Below are 24,283 nucleotides of genomic sequence, written 5' to 3'. Positions count from 1 at the left end.
TGTCCAATGCAAAATCATTCCACGTCTATAACAGGCATCTACAAAACTATCTAGGTTATCAACTGACAATGTGTAAACCGTTACAACTTGAGGTGCAAAACTCAGACACACAAGTTTAGAAGAGAATTTCAACAAATGACTTAAGAATATAGGACTTACTGATTTCACAACTTTAAACTGGTAAAAACTGTACTGAAATTGAAATTTTACCATTACAGCTGAAAGGACATCGATTGCATATTCTTCTAATGATGAATGCAATTCCAAAAATGGATCTCCATTATCATATAGGTTTAGATGTCCATCACTCATTAGTCCATGTATGATAATGTAGATATGAACTAGCATAGCACAAAACTCTGTTGTTGGTTTCTTAAATTTTGTTTCCATAATCTCTGATAACCTATCTTCAATGTTATTTCCATTTTTATACACAGCAAGACATCTGCTCATAAGTTGTAACAAATGATAATTGCCCTTGTTTGTTGTTGCTCTTTCCTCAGAGTCAATACATAGAGCATTTCTATATGACTCAGACATTTTTGAACATTTTTAGTATTTCATCATTTGACATTTCTGTATCTAATTCATTTATTACAGATTTCTCATGTTCTTCCTTTACATGGTGGAAATACTTTGCTAGTCATAATAATGACAATTATCAAACATCAGTTATGGTTTTAAATAGAAAAACCCAGTAATTACATCAGAGAAACATTAAACATTCAGCAGAACATTCTGAATTACCCACGCAATATAGCGCCCTCTCTGTTCAGATAAACATCTTAGTTTCTAAGCGAAACATCCTCTCCCTCCCCCCTATGTGAGGAAATCACATAAACTTAACCTATTCTATTCATAACCTTCAACAAGACAGATTACTGACAATTTAGTGATAGGCCGTGTATAACTTCCACTCGATGTTTTCAACACTACACTTCGCAGATGTTGGTCCTTTCCGGGGTACACATCCGTGATCTTGGCTATGGTCCATTTTCCTCTTACGGCATTGGGATCTGCCAACATAACGACATCACCAACCCTCACATCTCTTTTTTTAAACACTCCATTTCTTCCTCGGCACTAATTAAGGAAAAACGTCCCTCATCCAGGCTTTCCAAAAGGCATCGACCAACCTCTGCGCGAACTCCACCCTTTTCTGAGGGTTCTTGGTTTCACGAAATGGACCTTGCGGCACATGACTAGAAAGAAGCCCTTCCCAGTAAGATGTCATTAGGAAAAATATATGCACCGTCATCAGGATCGTTCGGCTTTCTACCAATAGGCCTCTCGTTTATTAAATTCCCCACCTCTCGCAAGTAAGTAAACAGCTCAAATGGAGTCAGACGTTGTTCACCCATTGACTTCTTTAGTGCGTGTTTACAACTTTTGACGAGCGCCTCTGCACAGCCGTTGTGGTGTGGAGCTAATGGTGTCGTAAACCACCAAGTGACTTGCTCTTCAGCGAAGTACTCCTTCAGCTTTATTGTGTTCCACCCGGCAACCATTTCCCTTAGCTCACGCTCAGCTCCAATAAATTGCGTCCCGTTGTCACTCTGGATCAGTTTTGGACGTCCCCTAATAGCAAAAAATCGTCTTAGCACCTGAATATATTCCTGAGTCGAACAGTCAACCGCAAGCTCCAAATGAACAGCACCGGGTCACTAGACAGGTAAAGATGACCCCATAATGCTTGGTCGTCTTGTTGCGGCCAACTTTGACGTGGTATGGTCCAAAGTAGTCGCATGTGATTTTGGCCAATCAGGAAAAAGTCAAGTAAATTACTACGATGTATTACGATTGGTTTTGTTATCGATGATGTCATAGTTAACAAAAATGCGCTATTACGATTGGTTTTGTTATCGATGATGTCATCTTTAACAAAAATGCGCTAATACGATTGGTTTTGTTAACGTCAACAAAAATACGCTATTACGATTGGTTTGATGTTAACACACCCACAAAAGTAGGATTTAGTCAATCAGGATAAGTCAAGTAAAATACAATGTGTTACGATTGGATTTGTTATCGATGATATCATCGTCGTCATAAAAAAAAATACGCTATTACGATTGGTTTGATGTTGTTAAAGTCACCTACACCCACAAAAGTAGGATTTGGCCAATCAGGAAAAGTCAAGTAAAATACAATGTGTTACGATTGGATTTGTTATCGATGATGTCATCGTCGATATAAAAAAATACGCTATTACGATTGGTTTGATGTTGTTAAAGTCACCCACACCCACAAAAGTAGGATTTGGCCAATCAGGAAAAGTCAAGTAAAATACAATGTGTTACGATTGGATTTGTTATCGATGATGTCATCGTCGACATAAAAAAATACGCTATTACGATTGGTCACACACACACGCATACAAACACAAACAAGAGAAAATGGGAGTTTCACCTTGCTCATCATAATCGTATCAGCAAGTCTTAAACAAACATCTTTAACAATAATATTTATCGAGGAGGATGATAAAGCGTGCACCAACCACAAAGGTTAATGCGTGCCGCCGTCAGACTGTCAAAGTGTGTACCTATTAAAACGGTATCACTGTCATTGCAAAAAAAAAAAATAAAGAATACGTCCGTCGCCATCTTTTGAAAATTATCGTCTATATAAATTATAGAAACTATATTATTAAATCACACAAATCATTTTTTTTTTTTTCTTTTGATTTTTTAATAGTAATTACTACTACTATTACGACTATTACTACTACTACTACTACTACTGCATATGGTGTTTCTTTGACCACAACGAGTCTTCGCCATAAATATCTGTAAATAAATATTCAATAAGCGATAAAAGGTTTTCTTACAGCTCATGTACAAGGCATAAATTTTAAACAAAATAATTTGTTTTGTCTATCTCCCCCCCCCCCCCCACTGATTAAAAAAACAAGTGCTTATTTTCAACAAGCTCGTGTTAACACAAATAACCCCCCCCCCCCCACCAAAATGATGAAACATATTAGGGCAAACTATAGATCGATAATTATTGGAATGTATGATCAATAGAAAGTTGTTTTTTTGTTTATTTTTTGGCCCGCACCTGGTCTTTAACATATAAAAATAAGATAACAAATTGAATGAAATTTAAAACTTTTGATAATATGTTATTTGATTTTAAAATTATTTCAAATTACTTACAGTTATTCGATATATACAACTTCATCGTCTGGTTCTTCTTCCGTTACCACCGGTATTCTTTCTGCGATATCAACTTCTTCTTCATCTGGTTCTTTTATCACCACCGGTATTCTTTCTGCGATAACAATTTCTTCATCTGGTTCTTCTATCACTTCTTCCTCTTCTAATCTTTTCCAAATAGGATATTACGCCTGCACGCCTTTGCAAGTGGCGATTTAATTGTCTTATTTCGCCTGACAGTCGAATGTTTTTTTGCTTCATTTGAAGCACCAATTCTTTTAAATTATTTTTTTTCTCTTCTAATTTTTTTATTTTCTCTTCCATTATGAACATATAACTGCTTGGGCTTGTGCCATCGTAATAGTTATGTGTAAATAAAATAAACATTTTCCGGTCTGACTACAGCATGATGCGGAATGAAATGCGCTGGCCCAGAATACTCATTCTTCTCTTTGATTGAGAGTTTTCTTGCAAATCCACAGTCAACTAGATCTTCAATTGCTTTGTTGTATTGATTTGCAGAAGTTGGTGTCTTCTGGAGACGTTTTTCTAACGAGCATAGCTTCGCGAAGCATTGTTTCTCATTGTTTGCCAGCGCTTCTGGGGGTTTAACCCATCATCCAACGACCATCTTCGCTCTTTGTGCACGAGTCCCACATCCTTGAGAATATCTTATTATCATCAGGGCTTAGTGACACATCCTCCTTTGTGCAGACACAGTGTGAAACAAAAGTAAAACACAATGAAATCGATAATCCTGTATTACATTGTCGTGTCTCATTGTTCCCCTATCAATGGCACTGTGGGCATTCCATAGATATGGTAGTATTATTGTCTGTGGCCGAAATTGTCTGTGGCCGAAGTTGGCCTAATCCGTGAGCGCCGCTAATGATAAACACATGCTAGAGTGATCAACCTAAAATGTGCTCATAATTCGGTATACGTAATAAAATTACTTAATTACGAACAATCATGTGATTCTTAAATACTTGCATATCATCATAATGACATTTATCAAACATCAGTTATGGTTTTAAATAGAAAACCCCAGTAATTACATCAGAGAAACATTAAACGTGTAGATGAATTCAGGGTCAGCAGAACATTCTGAATTACCCACGCAATATAGCGCCCTCTCTGTTCAGATAAACAACTTAGTTTCTAAGCGAAACAAGTAGTATGCTAATAGTACTATTATTAGATTAGGTAGTTGGGAGTAGTTTGGAGAGATACATCTATTTATAAAAGAGTACTGTATATATGGAACTATCTGTGTTAGCCGCCTTTGTACTTTTAGATATAATACCAATAGGTACTATGTACTGGGATGCAATTCAACAGTTATGAATAAAAAAAGTCCTATGTACTCTGTATGTTGCAGGAAATAAGCATAAGAGCAAATAAAGCCTTGACCACAGGGGGTGTAAGTCACTATTTTGAATCAGTAGTATGACTTCTTAAGAAGTAATTTAAAAATTGTATGATCAAAAAGAAATATTATAATATCTAACTTTCTTCTTTATATAAATATATTATTTTATCCAAGGGGTTGCAAACACAAGTGTTCACATGTCTTGTTATGTATTGCACCTTTGTCCTGTCTTTATGTTGTCTGTAATGTCACTGCACTAACGGGTGACCGGTAAACGAGCTTCGCTCTTACGGTTATCCATCCATTTAAGTTGTTCATCTCTTATGTTCAGAAATTGAAATGGTAAATAAACTGAAACTGAAACTGTGCTTATGTGGTCCAGGTTGACGAGCCAGGAATGATGGTAGTGCCAGTATACCGTGTAGTTTAGCCTCAAGGCAATACCATGTAGCTGGAGTAGCTTGGGCAAATACAGTAGAGGTTTATGAGACTTGGTGTGTGATGATTGAGTATGATAAATTTGTGCTGTGAAAGACAAAATTGTAGAATTATGAAGAAAATATTGTAAAATATAACAAGGAAATTATACTATAGTAGCCTATAATTAAGGGGTAACCGTATAATATATAATTAATAGTAATACATGCAATGGCAATTACTTATATTATGTATATATTACAATATTACAAATAAATTCATATATTATTTTATTATGATAAGGAAATCTGTTTTTAGAATGAGAAAAAGCCGTCCCAACCCAGATTTGAACCCAGCTATCAATAAAGCTATAAAACAAAATAGACCATATTGTAGCCGGACTGGGTAGTGTAGACTTACTTGAGGCCTAGGCCTAGTACGATTAGCTAGAAGGATACAGGCTAACCCGTACCCATGCCAACTCGCTCGTACCCAAATTTTGGTTTACTTATATCAAAAATGTTGGCTTACTCGTACCCATCATGGGCTGGCTGCCTAGTAGTAGTAGTAGTAGTAGTAGCCTAGCCTAAGGCAGCAGGCCCGGCCGCGATTTTTTTTTTCGTACATAAGTTGGGGACCCCCTGATGAAACGTCACAAAATAAACATGAATAATTCATCAGTTAAATTTGTTGTTCCGTGTGCACCCAAGCGTATAGCAACAAGAAGTGATTATACACAACTGCGATACGATACTTTCTACAGTAGGCCTAGGATTCTAAGTCAATTCACGTGATTGCCTTCGCGCACTCTTCACACAAAATGTGTCGAGTCGAGGCTAATCGACAGCTAGACAAGACATTAAACTAAATAGTAATTCATTGGACATAGCCCAAAGAAAGCTTAGACCCACAAGAATAAAGAATGTGTATAATTTGTGTACTGTATTTTTTTAATTCTGCTATTTTATTATCAAACAATATGCATGTACTCAAAGGAACTTTAAAAATGCGCGTATATGAACACATGAGATGGGAAGATTTGACCCACGAGAATAAAAAATGTATTTTTGTGTAATGTTTATTGTTTAATTTTGCTGACTTATTACTCGGATTGTGTCATACCAAAGATAGTGTAACTATCTTTGGTCATACCTAACACACACACGTCACACACACCCACACAGCTACTACTAGAATAGACATGGGTTTAGAGACTAATAATTAGGCCTAATAGTATTAATAGAAACTATAATTTTAACACGTAATTCTTTAGTAATAAATTATATTAAAAACACCATAAACTAAAGGCTGATTATTTCGACAATCCACACAAAACGCCGCTATTCTTCTAAGAAATCGCACGCCGCAACAACAGCGGAGATGGGCCTAGAATCGTACCGCACTTGTGTAATCACTTCTTGTTGCTATACGCTTGGGTGCACACGGAACAACAAATTTAACTGATGAATTATTCATGTTTATTTTGTGACGTTTCATCAGGGGGGTCCCAAACTTATGTACGAAAAAAAAATCGCGGCCGGGCCCTAGCCTACTACAACTTAAGTCTAGGCCTAGCCTAGTACTAGTAGGTCTCTAGGCCTAGGCCCTAGTAGTTAACATCATACATACGCCCTAGAGCCTAGTAGTAGCTACCTAGTACTCTACTAGCTAGGCCTATGTAATAGCAGTAGTAGTTATTGTAGTAGTATTATTGTATTGTAGTATTAGTTGTAGCTGTCCGGTGGTCCTTTGTCACTTGTCTAACTAGCTACGTCTAGGCTAGATCCCCTAGTAGGCCAAGGCCTAGTAGTACGTAGTAAAGATAATTAGTTATTTTTTTGTCTTGTGTGAGTTCATCTCACGTTTATTTAAATTATCATTGGTGAATATATTATATACATATAAGTACATTTGTGACAATTAAAAGTAAGTGTTTAAAGTAGTTAAAATACAGGTATATTTACATAATAAGATGCTTGAATTCAGTATTAACCATATTTGTTTTCATTAAAATTTTAGATACAAATACATGATTATACTTTTCTTGTTAAACTATCTTATTTGTGATCTTATTTGTGTTCGAGTAGAGGGGCTATAAACTCAGGGGAGGAAAATATAGTATCCTCCCTTTTCACCAAGATAAAAAGGATGAAATGAAAAAGAGGGATGCAAAAGTTTGAAAGTTAGATATTTCGAATGATAGCATGCAATGATATATTTAATGAAAACCGTAAGGTTAGAGTCCATACACTGTGCAAGTCCAAGATGCGATTTTGGCTCTGTGCGTATGTGAGACGCTTCATACCCGATGTCACCTTGGTACTACTACTTACAATTTGTATTTACGATATAAAATATTGCAAATATAGAAATATATATATATATTGGACAAATACAAATACATGCAGATAACATTGACATGTACTGTATACAATATGAATATTACAAATATAGAAAAATATATATATATTAAAAAATAAATACCAATAATTACAGATTTCATATAAGTTATTAAAATTGTCTAAAAACATAATCAATGGTTACATTTAAAATCACTTGAAATAAAAAAAGGCTACACATTTATATTAAAACTTATACAGCATATGTCACACTAATATAAAATACAATTGTAAAACGTAGGGATAGAGATCTCCAGCACATATATATTTTAATTATTCAATAGGTCAAATATCCTGTCTTTACTATTTTTCCATTTCTGATCAGCAGTATAAAAGTTATACGAATACTCATTATTTATGAGGTTTATAATTTCATTTTTAAATAGCCCCCAAATATTTGCAGATTCTTTTTTTTTCTGTCGTTTCTAATTCTTTATAGGCCTATATTACGGAGGATTTATATATACAAAAAGTAAAAACTGAAATTAATTCGTTTACAAGTTTGTTTGTTGTTCCCAAAATTACATTAACCCACTTTGGGAAGTCTTGCTGTACTGTAACCTCATTTGGAAGACACTGAACCAGCATATTTTTAAACTTTTTCCAGACTGGTTGAATAGTTTTACATGCAATTAATAAGTGTTTTTCATTTTATATATGATTCTTACACTTATTACATTTGTCTGTTGTTCCATCTTTTTAGTCTTTTTTTACATATAAGGATTCGATGTAACAACTTAAAATTAAATTGAGCTACTTTTACCATGTGTTTCATTCTACATACTTTTCTATTCCATATTTCATTCCAGTCAATAATTTCATCTCTAAATTCTATTTCCCATTTCATTTGAGGATTTGGAATAATACATATATCATTTATAAACTGCTTATAATAGTAAGACGATAATTAGTTATTCTGCAACAGTCACACATTTCAGATTCTGCCGGCCGCTGATTGCTAGTGAAGAGGGGGAGGGAGAGAAAGAGTTAGAAGAAGTGAAATAAGTTGTGACGTATAATAAACATCATACAAAATAATAATATAACTAACGAATCCGTATAATATAATAATGTTGTATGTTATAAAGTAAGGTAAATGCGTTTAATATAATACAATTATATTATAATATAATATATTTTATTATAATATAATAGTAAATGTTCATAATATAATGCTAAAACCAAATAATATAATACAAAAAGGCAATAAGTTGTTACATTTTTCACATAATATATTAGAAATAGATATAATATAATGCTAAAACCAAGTAATATAATGCAAAACGTATAATTCATTACAATACAATATATAATATAATAAAAAAATGATATAATAATATAATATTTTGAATACTTCAGACAGCTGAGGCTTGCCATAAATAACACTCCATCAAGTATTGTACTTTTTGCTCTTTAGTTTCCTTTTGTACAATTCGTTTCCTTTCATTTAAATGTTTTTTCTTTTATTTTCTCTTTATACTTTTATTTAGCCTTCAGGCTAACATAATGTATGTAATGTATGTCAGAAGAAGAACGTGTGCCGCCGATTTAAAGGCGTATGTTCAATAAAGTTATTATTATTATTATTATCTTTGACGGTACCTGTAAGCGTTGTAGCGCCCTCTCTAAGAGATGACGGGGACTTTCCCACAAGCAGGAAGAAGGTAACCGTAACAAACAGGGGGCCAAGCTAGCATTAAAAACACTGGCATTCTCACTATGACAGACTGTAAGCGTGCTAAACAATGTCATGATGAGGAGGAAGAAAACAAAGAGGTTAAACGTAGATTATTTGACATGCTGAAAAACGAAGACACTGAAAATTTCAAACGAGTGTTTTCCTCTGCAGTGAAATCAAACTCACAGGCTCAGCACAGTCTAGTGAACTCTACAGACGACAGCGGTAACAGTCTGCTGCTACTGGCAGTAGAGATAAATCAACTAGATTTGTGTCGCTTTTTGTTGTTGAACGGTGCCTCCTCTAATGTTGGTAATCAAGAATTGCAATTGTATCCATTACATTACGCTTCAGCACCAGAAGTTGATTTGGCAATTTTGGAACTGCTCGTAAAATATGGAGCTAATCCAAACGTAGCAAATGAACTATTTGAAACACCTCTTCATGATGTATGTGAACATTATCAGCCGGAGAAAACAAAGGTTTTGTTGGCAGCTGAAGCGGATGTGAATGCTTTAGATCAGTTTGAAAACACAGCACTTCACAAAGCCACTAAGACAGTTGTTAGAGAAGGTGGTCATATAACTTTAAAACCTGAAGATATTTGTGAATGTGTTGCCATTGTGAAACTATTGGTGGAAGCTGGTGTTGACGTTAATGCAAAAGGAAAAGATGACACCACTGCTTTACACAATTCAGCTCTTAATTGTTGTGCTCGAGCAGTAGCATATCTGCTGGATAATGGTGCCTCTGTAAACACACTAGATTCACATGGTGAAACACCACTCAACCATTTATTCTTACAAAGTTATATGCATGCAAAGTTGATCAAGAATGAAGCATTCCCCAGTGATTTTATTGATATTGCTGAAGCTGAAAAAGCTCTTATTATATTTTTAGACAAAGGGTGTGATATCAACCATGTGAATGCATTTGGAGCCAGTGTGTTACATAAAGTGTGTAATACCAAAACCGAAATTGTTGACCTAGTCATTAACCATGGTGCAGATTTAAGCGTCAAAGATAACTTGGGGAGGACGGCACTTCATACATGTATTATGAACAGTCTCACTTCTTCAGAGGAACAGATAAATAATTTTCTACAGATATGTAAATCACTGATCAAGCACGGAGTCGCTGTTAATGAAAAAGACATAAATGGTTCTACACCTTTACACTATGCCATAAAGGTACCTTCATTTCATATGATGAAAATGCTGATTGAAGAGGGCGCTTGTGTAAATACCCCTAACAAAAGTGGAACTGTACCTCTCCACATTGCCATGGCATGGAGAGATATGAGCTTTTGTGACTTACTGCAAACAAGTGGAGCAGATATTGAAGCGACTGACATTAATGAATCTACTGTAGCACACTATGCGGCTTGGTATCAAGTCGGAGGCTATCCTAACTGCGTACAATTTCTGCAAACCTCGGTTGATCTCGAGCGAAAGGACACGCAAGGAAATACTGCTGTTAGGCTAGCAGAATTTATCGGTAACCAGCCGTTTGTTGAGCTGTTAGGATGTACTAATGAGAGTGCAGATAGTAGTGGTGAGGAACAACCTTCCGAAATGAACGAAGATTTTGAAAAGAGCAATGAAAGTGACCAAGATAATAGTTCGCTAGGCGATATTGAAGCTGACGATGACAGTGACATAGATATTGATTTAGTCACACCAATCAAAGAGCGGGAAATTCCACAATTTATAGAACAATTTAAACTGTATCATGGAAATACACTCGATCATATCATACAAAATCCATATTTTGATAAAATGGCAAGTTCAAAAGAAGCTCAATATATCAAAAATTCTATAGATGAACTAGTCAGACTAATATTGAAGAAAATAGCAGACATTGATCCTAGATTTGAAGCCTCAACAGTTTTATCTGGAAGTGTAAGTGAAGGCACTAAGATATTCCTTCCTGATGAATTTGACTATCTCTGCTGTCTACAACAGTTTGATAGCATTACAACTGTTGATGAAACAGATTCAAACAGACCAGCCTGTTTTGCATCCCTTATCATGAATACTAAAAATTCTAGCTGCCAGCACTCAGTATTTGCTGAATTTTTCAACGATTCATTTTTACAACAGAACCTGGTGTCCAGTCGTTTTTACCAGCTTATAAGAGAGGTGATTCCATGTAATGATATCTGGTCAAAATTTCCACGAATCCATTTGTATGATGAACCAAAGGTGGAACAGGGTAGAATCCATAGCTTGTCTGTCAGGTGGACGGGATGGCTGATCAAAGACATGGTGATTTCGATTGATCTTGTTCCCACTATTCCAAAAAGAAACTGGTGGCCATCACAAATTAAGAAGTCAAGTTTTACAGAAGACAAACATGTCTCATCGCTTGGATGCTTGCTGATAACTAAATCGGACAAATCAGAAAAGTTTCAGTTCGTGCCTGCCCACAAGATGACACAATTTCTGCGTGTTTCATTTTCAGAAGTAGAAACGTTCCTCATCAGAAAGCAAAGTGACCAAGTAAAACAAGGTTACAAACTCGCAAAAAATATGATCGAGCTAGTTCCTCCACTGCGAATTAGCGATGACGATGAATATAAGCATTTGAAGAGTTCTGCGAGTGAACTGATATCAAGTTACATGCTAAAAACCTGCCTCTTATATTGTCTTGAAAATTACATGTGTGGTGATGTAAGGGAAAAACTAACCAGCGCTGTAACAGACGGAGAAAAAATTAGAGCATGGGCATTTGCCATTTTAAAGCAGTTGGAAAGGTTTTTAACTGATAAAACAGGCACAGTTCCTTCATTCTTCGTTCCAGAATACAATCTCATATCTCTGGAAAACTTTTCTTCGTATGGAATGAACGATCATAGACGCCTTCGCTTTTGTAAGATGATCATAGCAATATTGGATCCAAAACAAACGGACAAAATATGAATTCAACGTGTTGATGTTTATAACAATGATTCCTTCCGAAATTTGCACAAGACCCATATACGAGGAGAGCATTGACCCCTATTATGCTTTTATTGATTATATTTTATGCAACGTATGTTGAATAGTTGCAATGTTATTGTTTCCTGATCCTCCTCTGTGTGTAAATTCCCGGCATTTAAATGTATTATAGATGGAGAAGTATTGTAGAGCGCCGATCCGCAACCTATGGGTCACGAAATCGTCTCCAATGCTGACACATTTTATCAATTATACACAGATTATACAAGCTGATTACATTTTAAATGTTTACAGCTATAGTTTTCCCCCCTGTCTTGATGAAAGTAGCGTACACACAGTTCAGTTGGGAACTGATAACGAGAGCGCGCCGACGGGGCACATGGACGCTTTTTGCGCATAGTTCATTGTTACAAGTAGGGAATTCCTCTTTAAACAGGACGAGGATTTAATCACCACTAGGCGATAGTTTTCTGTAGAATATGTTATGCTGCCGATGGCATGTATATGGCCTTGTTTATTTGCCAACATACAGTTAAATAAGTCCAAAAACAGAAAAAGAAATCTTTTTAAATATAACGTTCTTTAATTTAAAAAAAAAATCAATTGATTCCAGTCTTGAGTAGAGACATTTGTATAACGCATTTGCGATCTTAATTTTCCTTAACTCTGCGCACTTGCACTTCCGCATAATGTGCGGTAATAATGACGTAATTCCATGACGAGTATTACATTGACGAAACTGCTTTTTATAGCGCAAATGTTGTCGTTAGTCGCGTGTTTTTACCGGCGAAAAAGTAGATACAATCGTTTTGCCGATCGCGCCGTCCAACTAGGCCTAAAGGTGGCATTAATTTTACGTGCGAGAGTCCATTTCCAGCCATCTAGGGATTCGCTTCGCCACAGGTCCTACGCTGGGGTGGGGCTGTCTCTTAAATACTTGGTGGGTCGTGAGAACTGCCAAAATATAATCATGAGGTCGTGGTAAAAAAAAGGTTGTTTCCTTTTCTATTGATATGGATGTAAAACTTTCGAAATAAAGGAAATTGAATGTATAAAGAAGACTTTTATCTTGTTATACTATTTTAGATAGAGATAGCCACAAAAATAATTCTTGATTTGTTGAAAGGACCTCCGAAAATGCAACACATCACAGTTAGCCATAATACTGTGTCTACAGGCATCCATCTAACAATAAATCTTTAAACCAGTAACTGAATTTATAGACACATTCTCCATAATTTGATAACTTAATGGAGGGTGTGAGGGTACAGTAGTTAGCAAAATACAAATTATATTGCAAATTAATAAAGATAAAATTTAATATATTCATAAAGCATCGGAGTATATTGTGGGAATAGTATATAAAATTACATTGGAAGAACTGATGATAAGATAGCCGAGTTGTTGAGTAAGCTGGCAGGAATAACTGTGGGATACTTCTGCCCATGTTGCAAGCCGTCTAAAACGTCTTCCTTCTTAAGCCGAAACGGCGCACTGTGTCGCGGAAGTTCAAGTTTTAAAAAAATGTTTAAACTAAATGTATTAGTTATACCAATAAACACCTCCCCAATAAAACATCCTTTAAATTAAAAATCAACCATCTAATAAACGCCGCCAATCCACATTTATACACGCAATATAATTATTATATAACACAATTATAGTCTACTATTTGTAGTAGAATTCATCTACAATTTACCAAGCATTTGTTATTTTTTGTTACCACTTTTCATATCTATTAAAGGATTTATTTAATTATAAATGATAAATAAAAATGGCGACGAAAAATGGTTAATATTTTATTTACAGTATTGTCAAAGTATTGCAATACTATATCTTAAGGTTTTAGTTTTAACAATTTTGGGGGAAATCGTTGAACCTAAATTCGTTTTAATCGTCAATAACTAATTATCTAACTCAATTTAATTAGTAAACAGGGTTACATCATGTGGTTAAAATTAGTACCGAAAGTACGAACCAACTTTATACACCATCGAGTAAACATTTTAGAAGTAAGGCGCGATTTACCGAATTTTGCCCTTACGTAAATGTGTATAGATGGTAACCGACCGAAAACGCCCTCTAGAGAGAGAGATTACAAGGATGAGATTAGGTTTGAGGTCAAATTGAGGATGAGATGTTGTCATAACAGTACAGTATAAGTATAGTAGCATAAATAGTATAGTAGTTTTGTTACTCGGCCGTACAATAGAAGTGTTTCTAGAGTGGCTCGACGTACGTCAACGTATGTGTTAATCAGGTAGGTAGCATGATTGTTTATTTCTGTAAAATGGATTGCCATGAGTGACTATTTTTTTAAATTTTATTTTTTTTAAATGCATGAATAATTGTTATAATTACCTGCTTAACTTTAATAAAATATACACATGTATAGTAGCTAGCCTTCTTTACTGATCATGGCTCAAAAACATAGACAATATCATACGGTGCAAACGGAATAGATTCAGAATACACTAGTAGTAGTAAAATCTATCCTAAGTATTACTTCCTGGATCATCATATACTGTACCTCCATACATAGACTGTTCTAGAAAACGATTTGATTTTTAACGCTTCACTGATTGTAATATGTTTAAATTACGTGATCTTTTAAGTCCATTCAATCATATGATTCAATGAATACAAATACTGGTGGTACATTCGTCAGTTCGTTCACGCTATGTTATTGATCCGCAGTACAAAAGAGTGTACATAAAACAAAGGTCATACTGCCAAACAAAGTATAGATTATGAATGACAGAGTCGATGGACAATGTGGCCATCCATACTAAAGTATGATCTTGGTTACTTCTGTATAATAACATCTTTGTTAAAGATTTAAAGAAGGGTACCTACAACTTACGAACAATTACATGGCCTAACCCGGATTTTGTGTACTGACGCATCCTATGAAAATATTCCATCACGAATGCTCGCTGATTATCCTGGATTAGGCCTACACAAAGCTTAGGGGATTCAGACATACTTACTAACTGTTCATTCTTAGCATTATCTTCTGTCAATAATTAACGAGAGGCCAGTGTTTTGCAACTTTGCCAGTGAAAGTTTACATATTCATTCTGTCATTTTATACATTGAGGTAAATATTATGTTATCTGCCTATTTATAAGTAAACATGCTGGTATGTCGAGTGTAACAATTTCTCCATTTGTAGTTTTATGTTTAAAAAGCAGTAAACATGCGATTGATTTCGTAGACGTACCTGTACGTAATTTTCAGTGTTTTAAAGGGTACTGGCATGACAATATGTATCCGTCGTATACAGGATGCGGCACCGAAGAAGCTATTTGCAATTACAGAGTAATTATTGCTGTCAAATAACATCTGTGTCCCAAACTGACCCTTTATATTTGATTAAAATACAGCCAGACGTTAACCGCAGAGAAAAGCTTAGGCCAAACAAAAGTCGAAGTCATTAGTAGTTACTCCTCTGCCACATCCTGATGTAATTTAGGCAAAATCCAAGGTGTCAACTCCGGGGGATTTTTTTTAATGTAGGTGATTTTGACACGGAATAACCCATTAACTGTAAATTTACAGATTTTAATTGTTTGTAGGTAGAACTGATAGAGTTTACCAATGGCTAACCAACAGAGAAAAAAGATCGGAGTCGCTATATGCGGTCTTGGGAAGATAGGAGCTGTGCATCTGGATCATGTAGTTCGTAATCCAAGTGTGTCAATTGAGTGGCTGGTTGAAGAAGACTACGACAGAGTAGTTCAGTTGAAACACGAGTTTTATTTAGATGACTCGATAAAGATTGGTAACTCAAGCAAGGTTGATGAAATGCTTGCAGATAAAAGGTTAGAGAGTAGGCCCTATTGCTTGGTTCCCATTAGAGATTTTACCAATCACACGCGATGGATTATTCGAACTGTTGCTTGACCAATGACAAGCCACAGTTTGAATAAGGCGGACCTATAGGTCCATGATTGGTCAAACCACTATTGTTGCTTCCTAGTGGGAACCAAGCTTTAAAAACTATGATAATAATTAGCTTAATAGTGGGAAATGGAATTATAATTATGCCGATAGTGGTGATGATTAGGCCTAATAAGGACGGAGGATTATAGTATCTCTGAAGTTTATACCATTCGTAACATGTCTGGTTAAACTACGCAAAGGCAACGAATACAAATAATGAAGACAGTGATGGTCATAGATAGTTGTTAATATTAAATTTTGTAGACAGGGTTTATGACGTGGTATTGAAGCTAGTATGTGATGCTAACATGATTCATATGATTTAACTTCCTGTTTTTTTTATATTTTGTTTAGTGTGGAAGTAATACTCATATGTACGCCAGTTAAGTTCCATCCCAGTTTAATAAAGTCGGCTTGCAAGGCTGGTAAGCTTGTTTTTTTATATGTAAATGATAATAGAATTAAGATACCCGGACTACATTACAAACAAGCAGCCGTAAACAATGGAATGGACGCGTAATTGGCAAATGCTGGTCTCAGCTTTGTCATTGCGTGATGTTATTATCTCGTGTTTTATCTTTGTGTTTTCTAATGTCTGTATTCACCATTCCCTGTTCTATGGTTTAACGAATGATACAGTTTTTATTTGAAACCGTATTTTTATCGACAAAACGCACCATTTTCCAAAACCGTAGAAAAACAGTGCGTTTTGACAATAGCGTACCAAGGCCCATATTGTATAAAATACTTATATTAGAGTGCGGATGAGATCATGGCCAATTTTTGACTTTTGGTGGTAGTCACCAACTGAAACTACATGATTTATATTTAACAATAAACATAATTACAGACAACTTCCCTGTTTTATGAATTTACAAATAATTTGATTCACATTTGTTGTTCTTTAGGTAAGGCCGTATTTTGTGAGAAGCCTATAGCATTAACAGTAGATGAGGTAAAATCATGTTACGCTGCTGCCAGAAAAAACCAACAGCTGTTGTATTGTGCCTACAACAGGTAAATTCATTTTTAAGTGTGTACCCGTATGTTTATAATACTAACATTACAATTGTTGTAGACGGATATACACCAAGTTACGCCATAGTAACACTAAGATAATCTAATAATTCATAATAATATCAGCTCCCATAATGTATCCTTCTCCTTTGTTCTTTTGTTTCCTTTTCCTTGGCGTTTTGCCTTTGTAGTATTTTTATGTTTTAATCAAAACGCCCTTATTTGTACGTAGAACACGTTTCATTTTGATTTAGGCCTATTTTGTAATAGACTATATTATTTGTCATTTTATTAAACGTTAATTATATTAGGCCTACGTAAAATGTGACGTTATGATTTCTGAAAACACCTAACTATTCACAAAGCCTACGATCATGTAGCAAGAGAAAACTAATTTTGAAATTCGGCAGTTTAGTTTGTCAGTGCATGGAAACTCCCAAAAATGCGGAAAGTGTTCCGGGGTTGTTGTGAAAACAATTTCACATGGTTTAGATTAAGTAGTGATGTGAAGTTCATGAATCATAAACCAGTAAAATAACTTTTTAACAGTTTTGTTTAGCTGTTAGCTAGACTTCGTCAGTTGTTGTGTGGTGATTGGGCTCCCTTTTCCAGTCGCCATCGGGGTTTTCCGGCTACCTGAAAATCCGGGTTTCAAAATGAACATACTGTACCTTAAATGTTGTTTGATTTGCAGAAAATAAAAGACTCTGTTAATACGTGGTACCATATGCCTGTAGATATGGGTTTTGTTTCTGTTTCAACAATGCCGATTTCTTCACAATCATTGGCTGAGATGTTGAAATGTTCTTAAACATGGGCCATTCGTTGTATTCATTATACAGTAGGCAGCATTTTTAATCCACTACCGGTATAAAGGCTGATATATAAAGAGTGATAACGATCGGCGATTGATAGATAAACATACATTTGTGTACATAAAACAAAAGAAATTAGAAAAGTGGTCGTTCTAGAACTATATAATATTATAACCATGCTGGATTTGATAAAATTAATTGTTTTAATCCAATCAATAGAACAATAAAATCGTCACGATATTATTACTCTTACTAATAATGACGTCATTTGATTGGACTTGTAGAAATATTAGTTTCACCAAAGACAGATAAGTGGTTATCCTATAGTTCTAGAATGAAAACTTTTCTAATGTCTTTTGTTTTATGTAAGAAAGCTGTATTTTTATCTATTTATCGTCGATCGTTATCGTTAGTGTAAACGGACCTTTTCAGTGTGACGGACCCAGGAGGTACACATAAGGAGGAGGAGGAGGAGGAGGAGGGTGTAGAAAATATGTATAAATAGCAATAGTAATACTAATAATAAAGCTATGTTTGACAAAACAAGTGCGATGTGCCCAATGGTAGTGATATGACATCATCATGTCCATATATTTGCATATCACATTTTTTTCACATAAAGTTTGATAGTGTAGACAGAGCCTTAATATGACTACCAAAAACATCATAACATTCAGAATTGAATGAATTGTGTGTAAAGTTGATCAAAGAAATGTCAGACATTGTCAGTTAATGCGGAATATGGTCCGCCTTCCTCGTGATCCGCCTCCTCTGGATCCCCGTCAATGTATTATGTATTGATACAAAATAGTAACAACTAATTGCTGTCCTTTTCTCTTGTGTGACACGTGTGAATTAATATATCACATAAAATAATATATATTAGACAATGTATTTAATGATTATCTATTTCTATTCAGATACAGTGCATAGCCCCATTAACATAAATTGTCTTATTTTTTTTATTCGTTTCGGATTTGTCCATAAAGGTCAAACTATAATTATATTCAATTCTGTGTCCTTCAATATTATTTTCGTATTAATGAAATTAAAAATATTTTGTTGCATTGATAGAAATACAGTACATTAAAGACCAGTTTAGATACAATTTGAAATTATAATCACATTTTCTAATATTATTATTTAATACTTATTGAATAAACAGTTATGAAATTTAGCGTTCCTTGTAAAAAAAAAAGAGTTAACCGCCAGATCGCATTCTCTACCACGGCAGACAATTAATTTTAAGTATTTTTAAATACTTAAAATTAAAATTAAAATTAAAATTTGTTATTTAATTTTAAATATTAATTTTTATATTCTATTTGGCAGACATTTCGATCCATCAGTACGAGATATTTATAAAAGGGTTAAAGCCGGTGAAATTGGTGAAGTAAAATCGATAAAAACAACTAGTCGAGATCACCCTGAATCTCCAGTCAGTTACCTTAAAACGTCTGGTAAGTACTCTTATGACGTCATAATAAGCGTATCCGATTAGACGGGATGATGTGGATTAATTAATAGGTCGCTAAGTATCTGGCCAGATTTGAAGGATGAATCTAGTATAGAATGTAGCGTTATACTGATGAAGTTTAATGAGTTTAAAGACAAAATCAAAATGGCGACTGGAATACTTGACATAAAAAAGATAATAACATGAGACTTGGAGCAAGTGTACATTCTATTATGACGTCAACTAGATTGGAGGTGGATGGAAGAAAAGACTTCATCATGTTGATAGGTATAATGTTAATATTTGAACAAGTTTTTAATAGCAACTCTGTATATTATTTGCATATTTTTATTTGCAGGTGGAATATTCTTTGACTGCGCAACCCATGATATGGATATGATTTGCTGGATTATGGGAAGTTCACCTACTACGATCTACTGTCAGGCGCATGCGTTCAACCCAGACATTGCAGCCATTGGAGATTACGACCAAGCTGGAATCATGATGCAATTTCCAAAAGGAGCCGTGGCGCACGTTGATGTCAATCGAAACGCGGTGTATGGATATGATCAAAGACTTGAGGTATATATACAAACATAATAACAGGCAGTATATATTAGCAACCCTCCTTTGAGACATCCCTACTATTTAGCCATGATTATTTCGAATGCATATTAGCAAAAAAGTATTTTTGCACTTATGGCGTTTCATACGTATAATACTTGAGGTCACAAGTACAAATATTTCCAGACTAAAATTGAAATGCCCATGGGTTAACTAGCATAAAAAAGATGATAAATACCAAAACTGGGGAAAGTCTAATCCCTATTCACAGACATCTATAATTAATTGGACACTGTCGAAAAACGAACTAAATGTTTTAACATTACGGCCAACCGATATATTAACTTTGAGACACTTCAGAGTTCTGTATTTGCTGTTGATGTTTGGTTTCATGTTAACGACAACAATCTCCAAGCTATTGTTCTCTTTATTATGTTTGTGAATATACAGTCCATTAAAAAAAATCGATATATTGGTGACGTAGTAACGTGTAATGAAATCTCAAGTGATCTTTATCTTCACTAACGGGTCGAAATCGCGCTCTCTTTTAGTCTCTCCATCGAATAAATGGCCCCATAGAACATCGTTTTGAATAAACGCTCCTTCAAATAAACGTGTTTTTTTACACTAATGTTTGACAAATGTTTTCTTTTAGGTGTTTGGGGATAGCGGGATACTTGAGTCCAAAAATGTGTTTCCAACATCCGTCCATCATCATGATCAAGATGGACACAGTTTAGGACGCATACAAGGAGGATTTATTGAACGATACAAAGCTTCTTACAGACTAGAATTTGAACATTTTCTAAATGTATATCAAGGTAGGACACTGTTGTATTACCATAGTAGAGAGATAAATAATAATAAACAACATACCTACTGTATGTCAGGTCTTACAATACATCTACAAGCAGTAAAAGATGCGTGCGATTTCTGAGAAGGCCGAGACTTGTATTCCATACATCGGCAAGGGGTTCTGACATGTCATTGGTTCTTAAATATCTTCAGCGTTTTGCAGATATTTATAGAATTTCGTAACGCTAGGCATGACAATCAACGAAAGTGTGCGCCATGACCAAAATATCTGCTTTTTACATGACATTTATTAAAAATAAAAGCAGCGGATTAATTGGATAAAAGTCTACTTAGAACAGGTATGTTATAAAGCCAATAATGCATGATTTTTGTGTTCGTTGAAAGCTCTACTCCGCCCTCTTCGTTAAATAGAACATTAATATTTCAACTCATAAAATATTCTCCCCTCTTCAACTTATGAAAGATTATCCTCACTCCAACTCATAAACATTTAATACTTGTGTAATACTATTTTTGACAATAGGCATCGAAGCTAATTTGGATGTAACGGAGGAAGACTGCATCCGAGTTACTAGACTGTCAGAATGTTGTAACGAATCAATGAGTCTAGGAAAGCCAATCAGTTACCAGCAGAAGTGTATAAATGGGCAACTGAACGGACAACTAAACGGGCAACTTAATGGATTAAAGTGACGCGGATATTTTGTTTGGATAATACTTTGTGGTGGTCATACTTATCTTTTACCTACCTCTCAACATACTTATTTATGAAATCGGGAACTGCATGCAGTTAAGGAATGATTTTAACTTAAACGGCATTATTATTAAAAATTGTAATAATATTACAATTTTTGTGCTTTACATATATGTTTTTTTTAAACATAGTTTTACTAAATCGTTTATATTAATAAATTATTAAAGAAATTCTACTTTAAATGTGTACACGTTTGTATTGATACTTGGTGATTTCAAAATGACTTAAAAATAGATAGACTGAATTCATGAAGTCACACAGTGTAATTGTTTAAGACGTGGCTAAGCACGTTTCAACTATATCCGAATTTGGTGCGGACACTGAGAAAATAATAGTAATAGGCATGTTAGCGCAAATCAAGGATGTGGGAATGCAATTCGAACATCGACAAAGTGCTACCATGTTTAAGCTTGGTTCCCATAAGAGACGCGACGCAACGTAAGTAAATCACAAGCGATGGGTTATTCAAACTGTCACTTGCCATTGGTCAACACGCTTGCGTTGCATTTACGTACTTCCGTTGCGTCATAGAGGGAACCAGGCTTTAATTTATTTATTTTTTTCCAATTCCAAATCATTTTCATCTTAGTTATCGTCGTCATAATCATCAATCATCATATCACCACCGTATCTGGTTCAGTTGTTGTAATGTTATTAACTGCTTGAAGAACTTCCTCTGCATTTTCCTCTGTAATTGGCATCTACATTAAATTATAATAAAACAGAGTGAAAATGCTCTGCAAATCAACCTTAGCTCAAAATTAAGTTTAGGATAGACGCAATTAAATTGGAATTTCAGATTAGAACAGGTGTTTCAATGGTAAAATAATAAATAATAAAATAGCAGTTATTAAACTAACAACACGGCCGAAAAAGAAATTGACTTACATTGTCATCATTTTTATTGTAGTAATAATAATATAAATAAATAAATATTAAAATGTGTTTTTACATATTGTTTTGTTTTCAGTTATCTACAAGTTTAGAAGTACAAAATTTAGTTCAAACATTTACACGATTACAATAACCTTCTAATACATTTCCTTGAACAATAGTTCCCAGGGACATACCATCTATGACAAGGAAATATAGTATTTTAGTTTTAACATTACGTTTTGAGTGAGTGAGTGGCCGAGCGGTTAAGACAGTGGAACCGTAATTACGTAGCCATAACATCGGCAGGGGTTCGAGGCTCACTCACTCCATGGTTCTGGTGGTAGAACGAGTCTTCTCTGATAAGTGTAAACATCTAGCTCGTGTGCACTTTAAAGAACCTAGTACATCTTTCGAGACGAATAGGGGGTTACCCCGGTGTATTAGTACATCACAGCCACTGATCACCAACTGGGCCCTCTAGGAGACCTTTGACTGAAGAGGTTACCCAGTATAAATATATATTTCAATCAATCACGACCGACGACCAAACAACGTCATTTTAGGGGTAGCATAAAGCCTAAATTCACGAAAGCACGACCCAAGAGCTAAGATTACAGATTACAAAAGACAGCTTAAAACAATAATTGTTTATCTATACATAATTTTAATTTAAACTTAGTAGGTTTAATTTATTATTGTTTTTTACAATAAATATAATTAAATACTTATCACAAACACTAATACACTCAATATTTCCACCCATTTTTCACAACAAACTCACCTTTTTGTTGATATTATTTACTCCATTGCGTTTGTTTCAAGAGGTTTCGCAACTCCATTAATCAATTTGTTAACTAACTTATCCTGAATACCACATCTTAGAAGTAGGCCTCATAAGTACTTTTTATAAAGGAGAATCACATACAAATGTATTTATTGGTGGAATTTACGTTTAATTTCAATATATTTTGTCAATTTGTCAATAAAAATGTTGATACTGTTCTGGTTTCAAAGAATAACAATCAATCTGAAAATCAGCATCACCTACCCTATGCCTACGAAATGCCTGAAAAATAATTTATTCACAGGTGAACGCATATTCATCACCGACGATGTTTCTACAGGTGTTAGGGAAGGTAGGGAATCACTGATGAATCTACGTGAAAAATAGAGGAATAAGGGAAGCTATGAATTTATTTCATGGTCGGTGCCAGCGTGCTTATAATAAGTAAACTAAACATGGTGGTAGTAGGCGTATTTTTTGATCTTTATAAATAATATCATACATCTGTCCTATGACTAACTGATCTTTCTAACCTACCATGTCGTACTACACTTACAAAATAAGTAAAAGTAAACACACACAAACAAAACCCCAAAGATAACACAAAGACGATGCCTAAACTGCCTCGCTAACCTTTTTGTTTCCAAGCATCATTATAAATTAATAATAAAATTAATAATTTTATTTTTATCTTATGTGGGTTCATCCCACTCTTATTTCCATACTTATGCTCCTATATCTTTACATATATTTTTTTCTAAAGACATTTTCATTTCAATACTCTATACATATTATTATATTAACAATGTTGTTTTCATCATACATGTTTTTTTAAGAGTTTTGTTCATTTGTTTGCATATTACCTTTTTTTATACATAAATTATCTATAACACATTTTCATTAACAAACTTTTTTTTTATATAGTCTTTTTTGTTTTTTCATCTACATGCATATTTGTTTCTTCATACAATTATAATACATTTTATGTTTAATAAACCCATCTAATTTAACATCTCTCTGCTAAATTTGTATATATATTGTTTTTTTTAATCTCTTAGCATTTTGTTTTTCTTTTTTTTTGTTATAGAATTACAATCATGGTCTAACTATAAAGGCTAGTCAATCTATAAAAAAAAAAACAGCCCAAAGTGAAATAAATTGCAAACAGAGATTTTTTTTTTTAGATGGTCATAAATGATGAGGAGATCAAAATTTGAGCATCACACATATCTCAAAAACTACTAGTCCGAGAGAGATTTTTTCACTGATTTATTCAAAATGTATATATTTATA

At 34.5% G+C, this 24,283-nt stretch overlaps 2 protein-coding genes across 4 annotated transcripts; both read left to right on the top strand.

The window, feature by feature from the left end:
* The first annotated feature begins 9,065 nt into the window (after window positions 1-9,065).
* On the top strand, window positions 9,066-12,994 carry LOC140044249 (uncharacterized). The gene has a single exon (XM_072088727.1). The coding sequence runs from the start codon at window positions 9,066-9,068 to the stop codon at window positions 11,943-11,945; it is 2,880 nt and encodes a 959-aa protein (XP_071944828.1). The 3' UTR covers window positions 11,946-12,994.
* A 1,095-nt stretch (window positions 12,995-14,089) lies between these two features.
* On the top strand, window positions 14,090-21,419 carry LOC140043792 (uncharacterized oxidoreductase YrbE-like). 3 transcript variants are annotated; one of them, XM_072088265.1, is made up of 8 exons: window positions 14,090-14,227; window positions 15,546-15,787; window positions 16,263-16,333; window positions 16,817-16,925; window positions 19,073-19,200; window positions 19,555-19,778; window positions 20,416-20,581; window positions 21,100-21,419. In XM_072088265.1, exons 2-8 carry the CDS (start codon window positions 15,564-15,566, stop codon window positions 21,267-21,269), a joined length of 1,092 nt encoding a protein of 363 aa, XP_071944366.1. In that variant the 5' UTR covers window positions 14,090-14,227; window positions 15,546-15,563; the 3' UTR covers window positions 21,270-21,419. The 3 variants fall into 3 exon arrangements, with proteins under 3 accessions (XP_071944366.1, XP_071944367.1, XP_071944368.1); XM_072088266.1 differs by lacking the exon at window positions 14,090-14,227 and adding an exon at window positions 14,989-15,063 and having other exon boundaries at window positions 15,542-15,787; XM_072088267.1 differs by lacking the exon at window positions 14,090-14,227 and adding an exon at window positions 15,000-15,063.
* The last annotated feature ends 2,864 nt before the right edge of the window (window positions 21,420-24,283 follow it).

The sequence above is a fragment of the Antedon mediterranea genome, chromosome 3 (assembly GCF_964355755.1).
Source record: "Antedon mediterranea chromosome 3, ecAntMedi1.1, whole genome shotgun sequence".
NCBI classification, from domain to species: Eukaryota; Metazoa; Echinodermata; class Crinoidea; order Comatulida; family Antedonidae; genus Antedon; species Antedon mediterranea.
The sequence above is the reverse complement of the archived record's forward strand: the minus strand, read 5'-3'. Positions and strand labels throughout refer to the sequence as shown.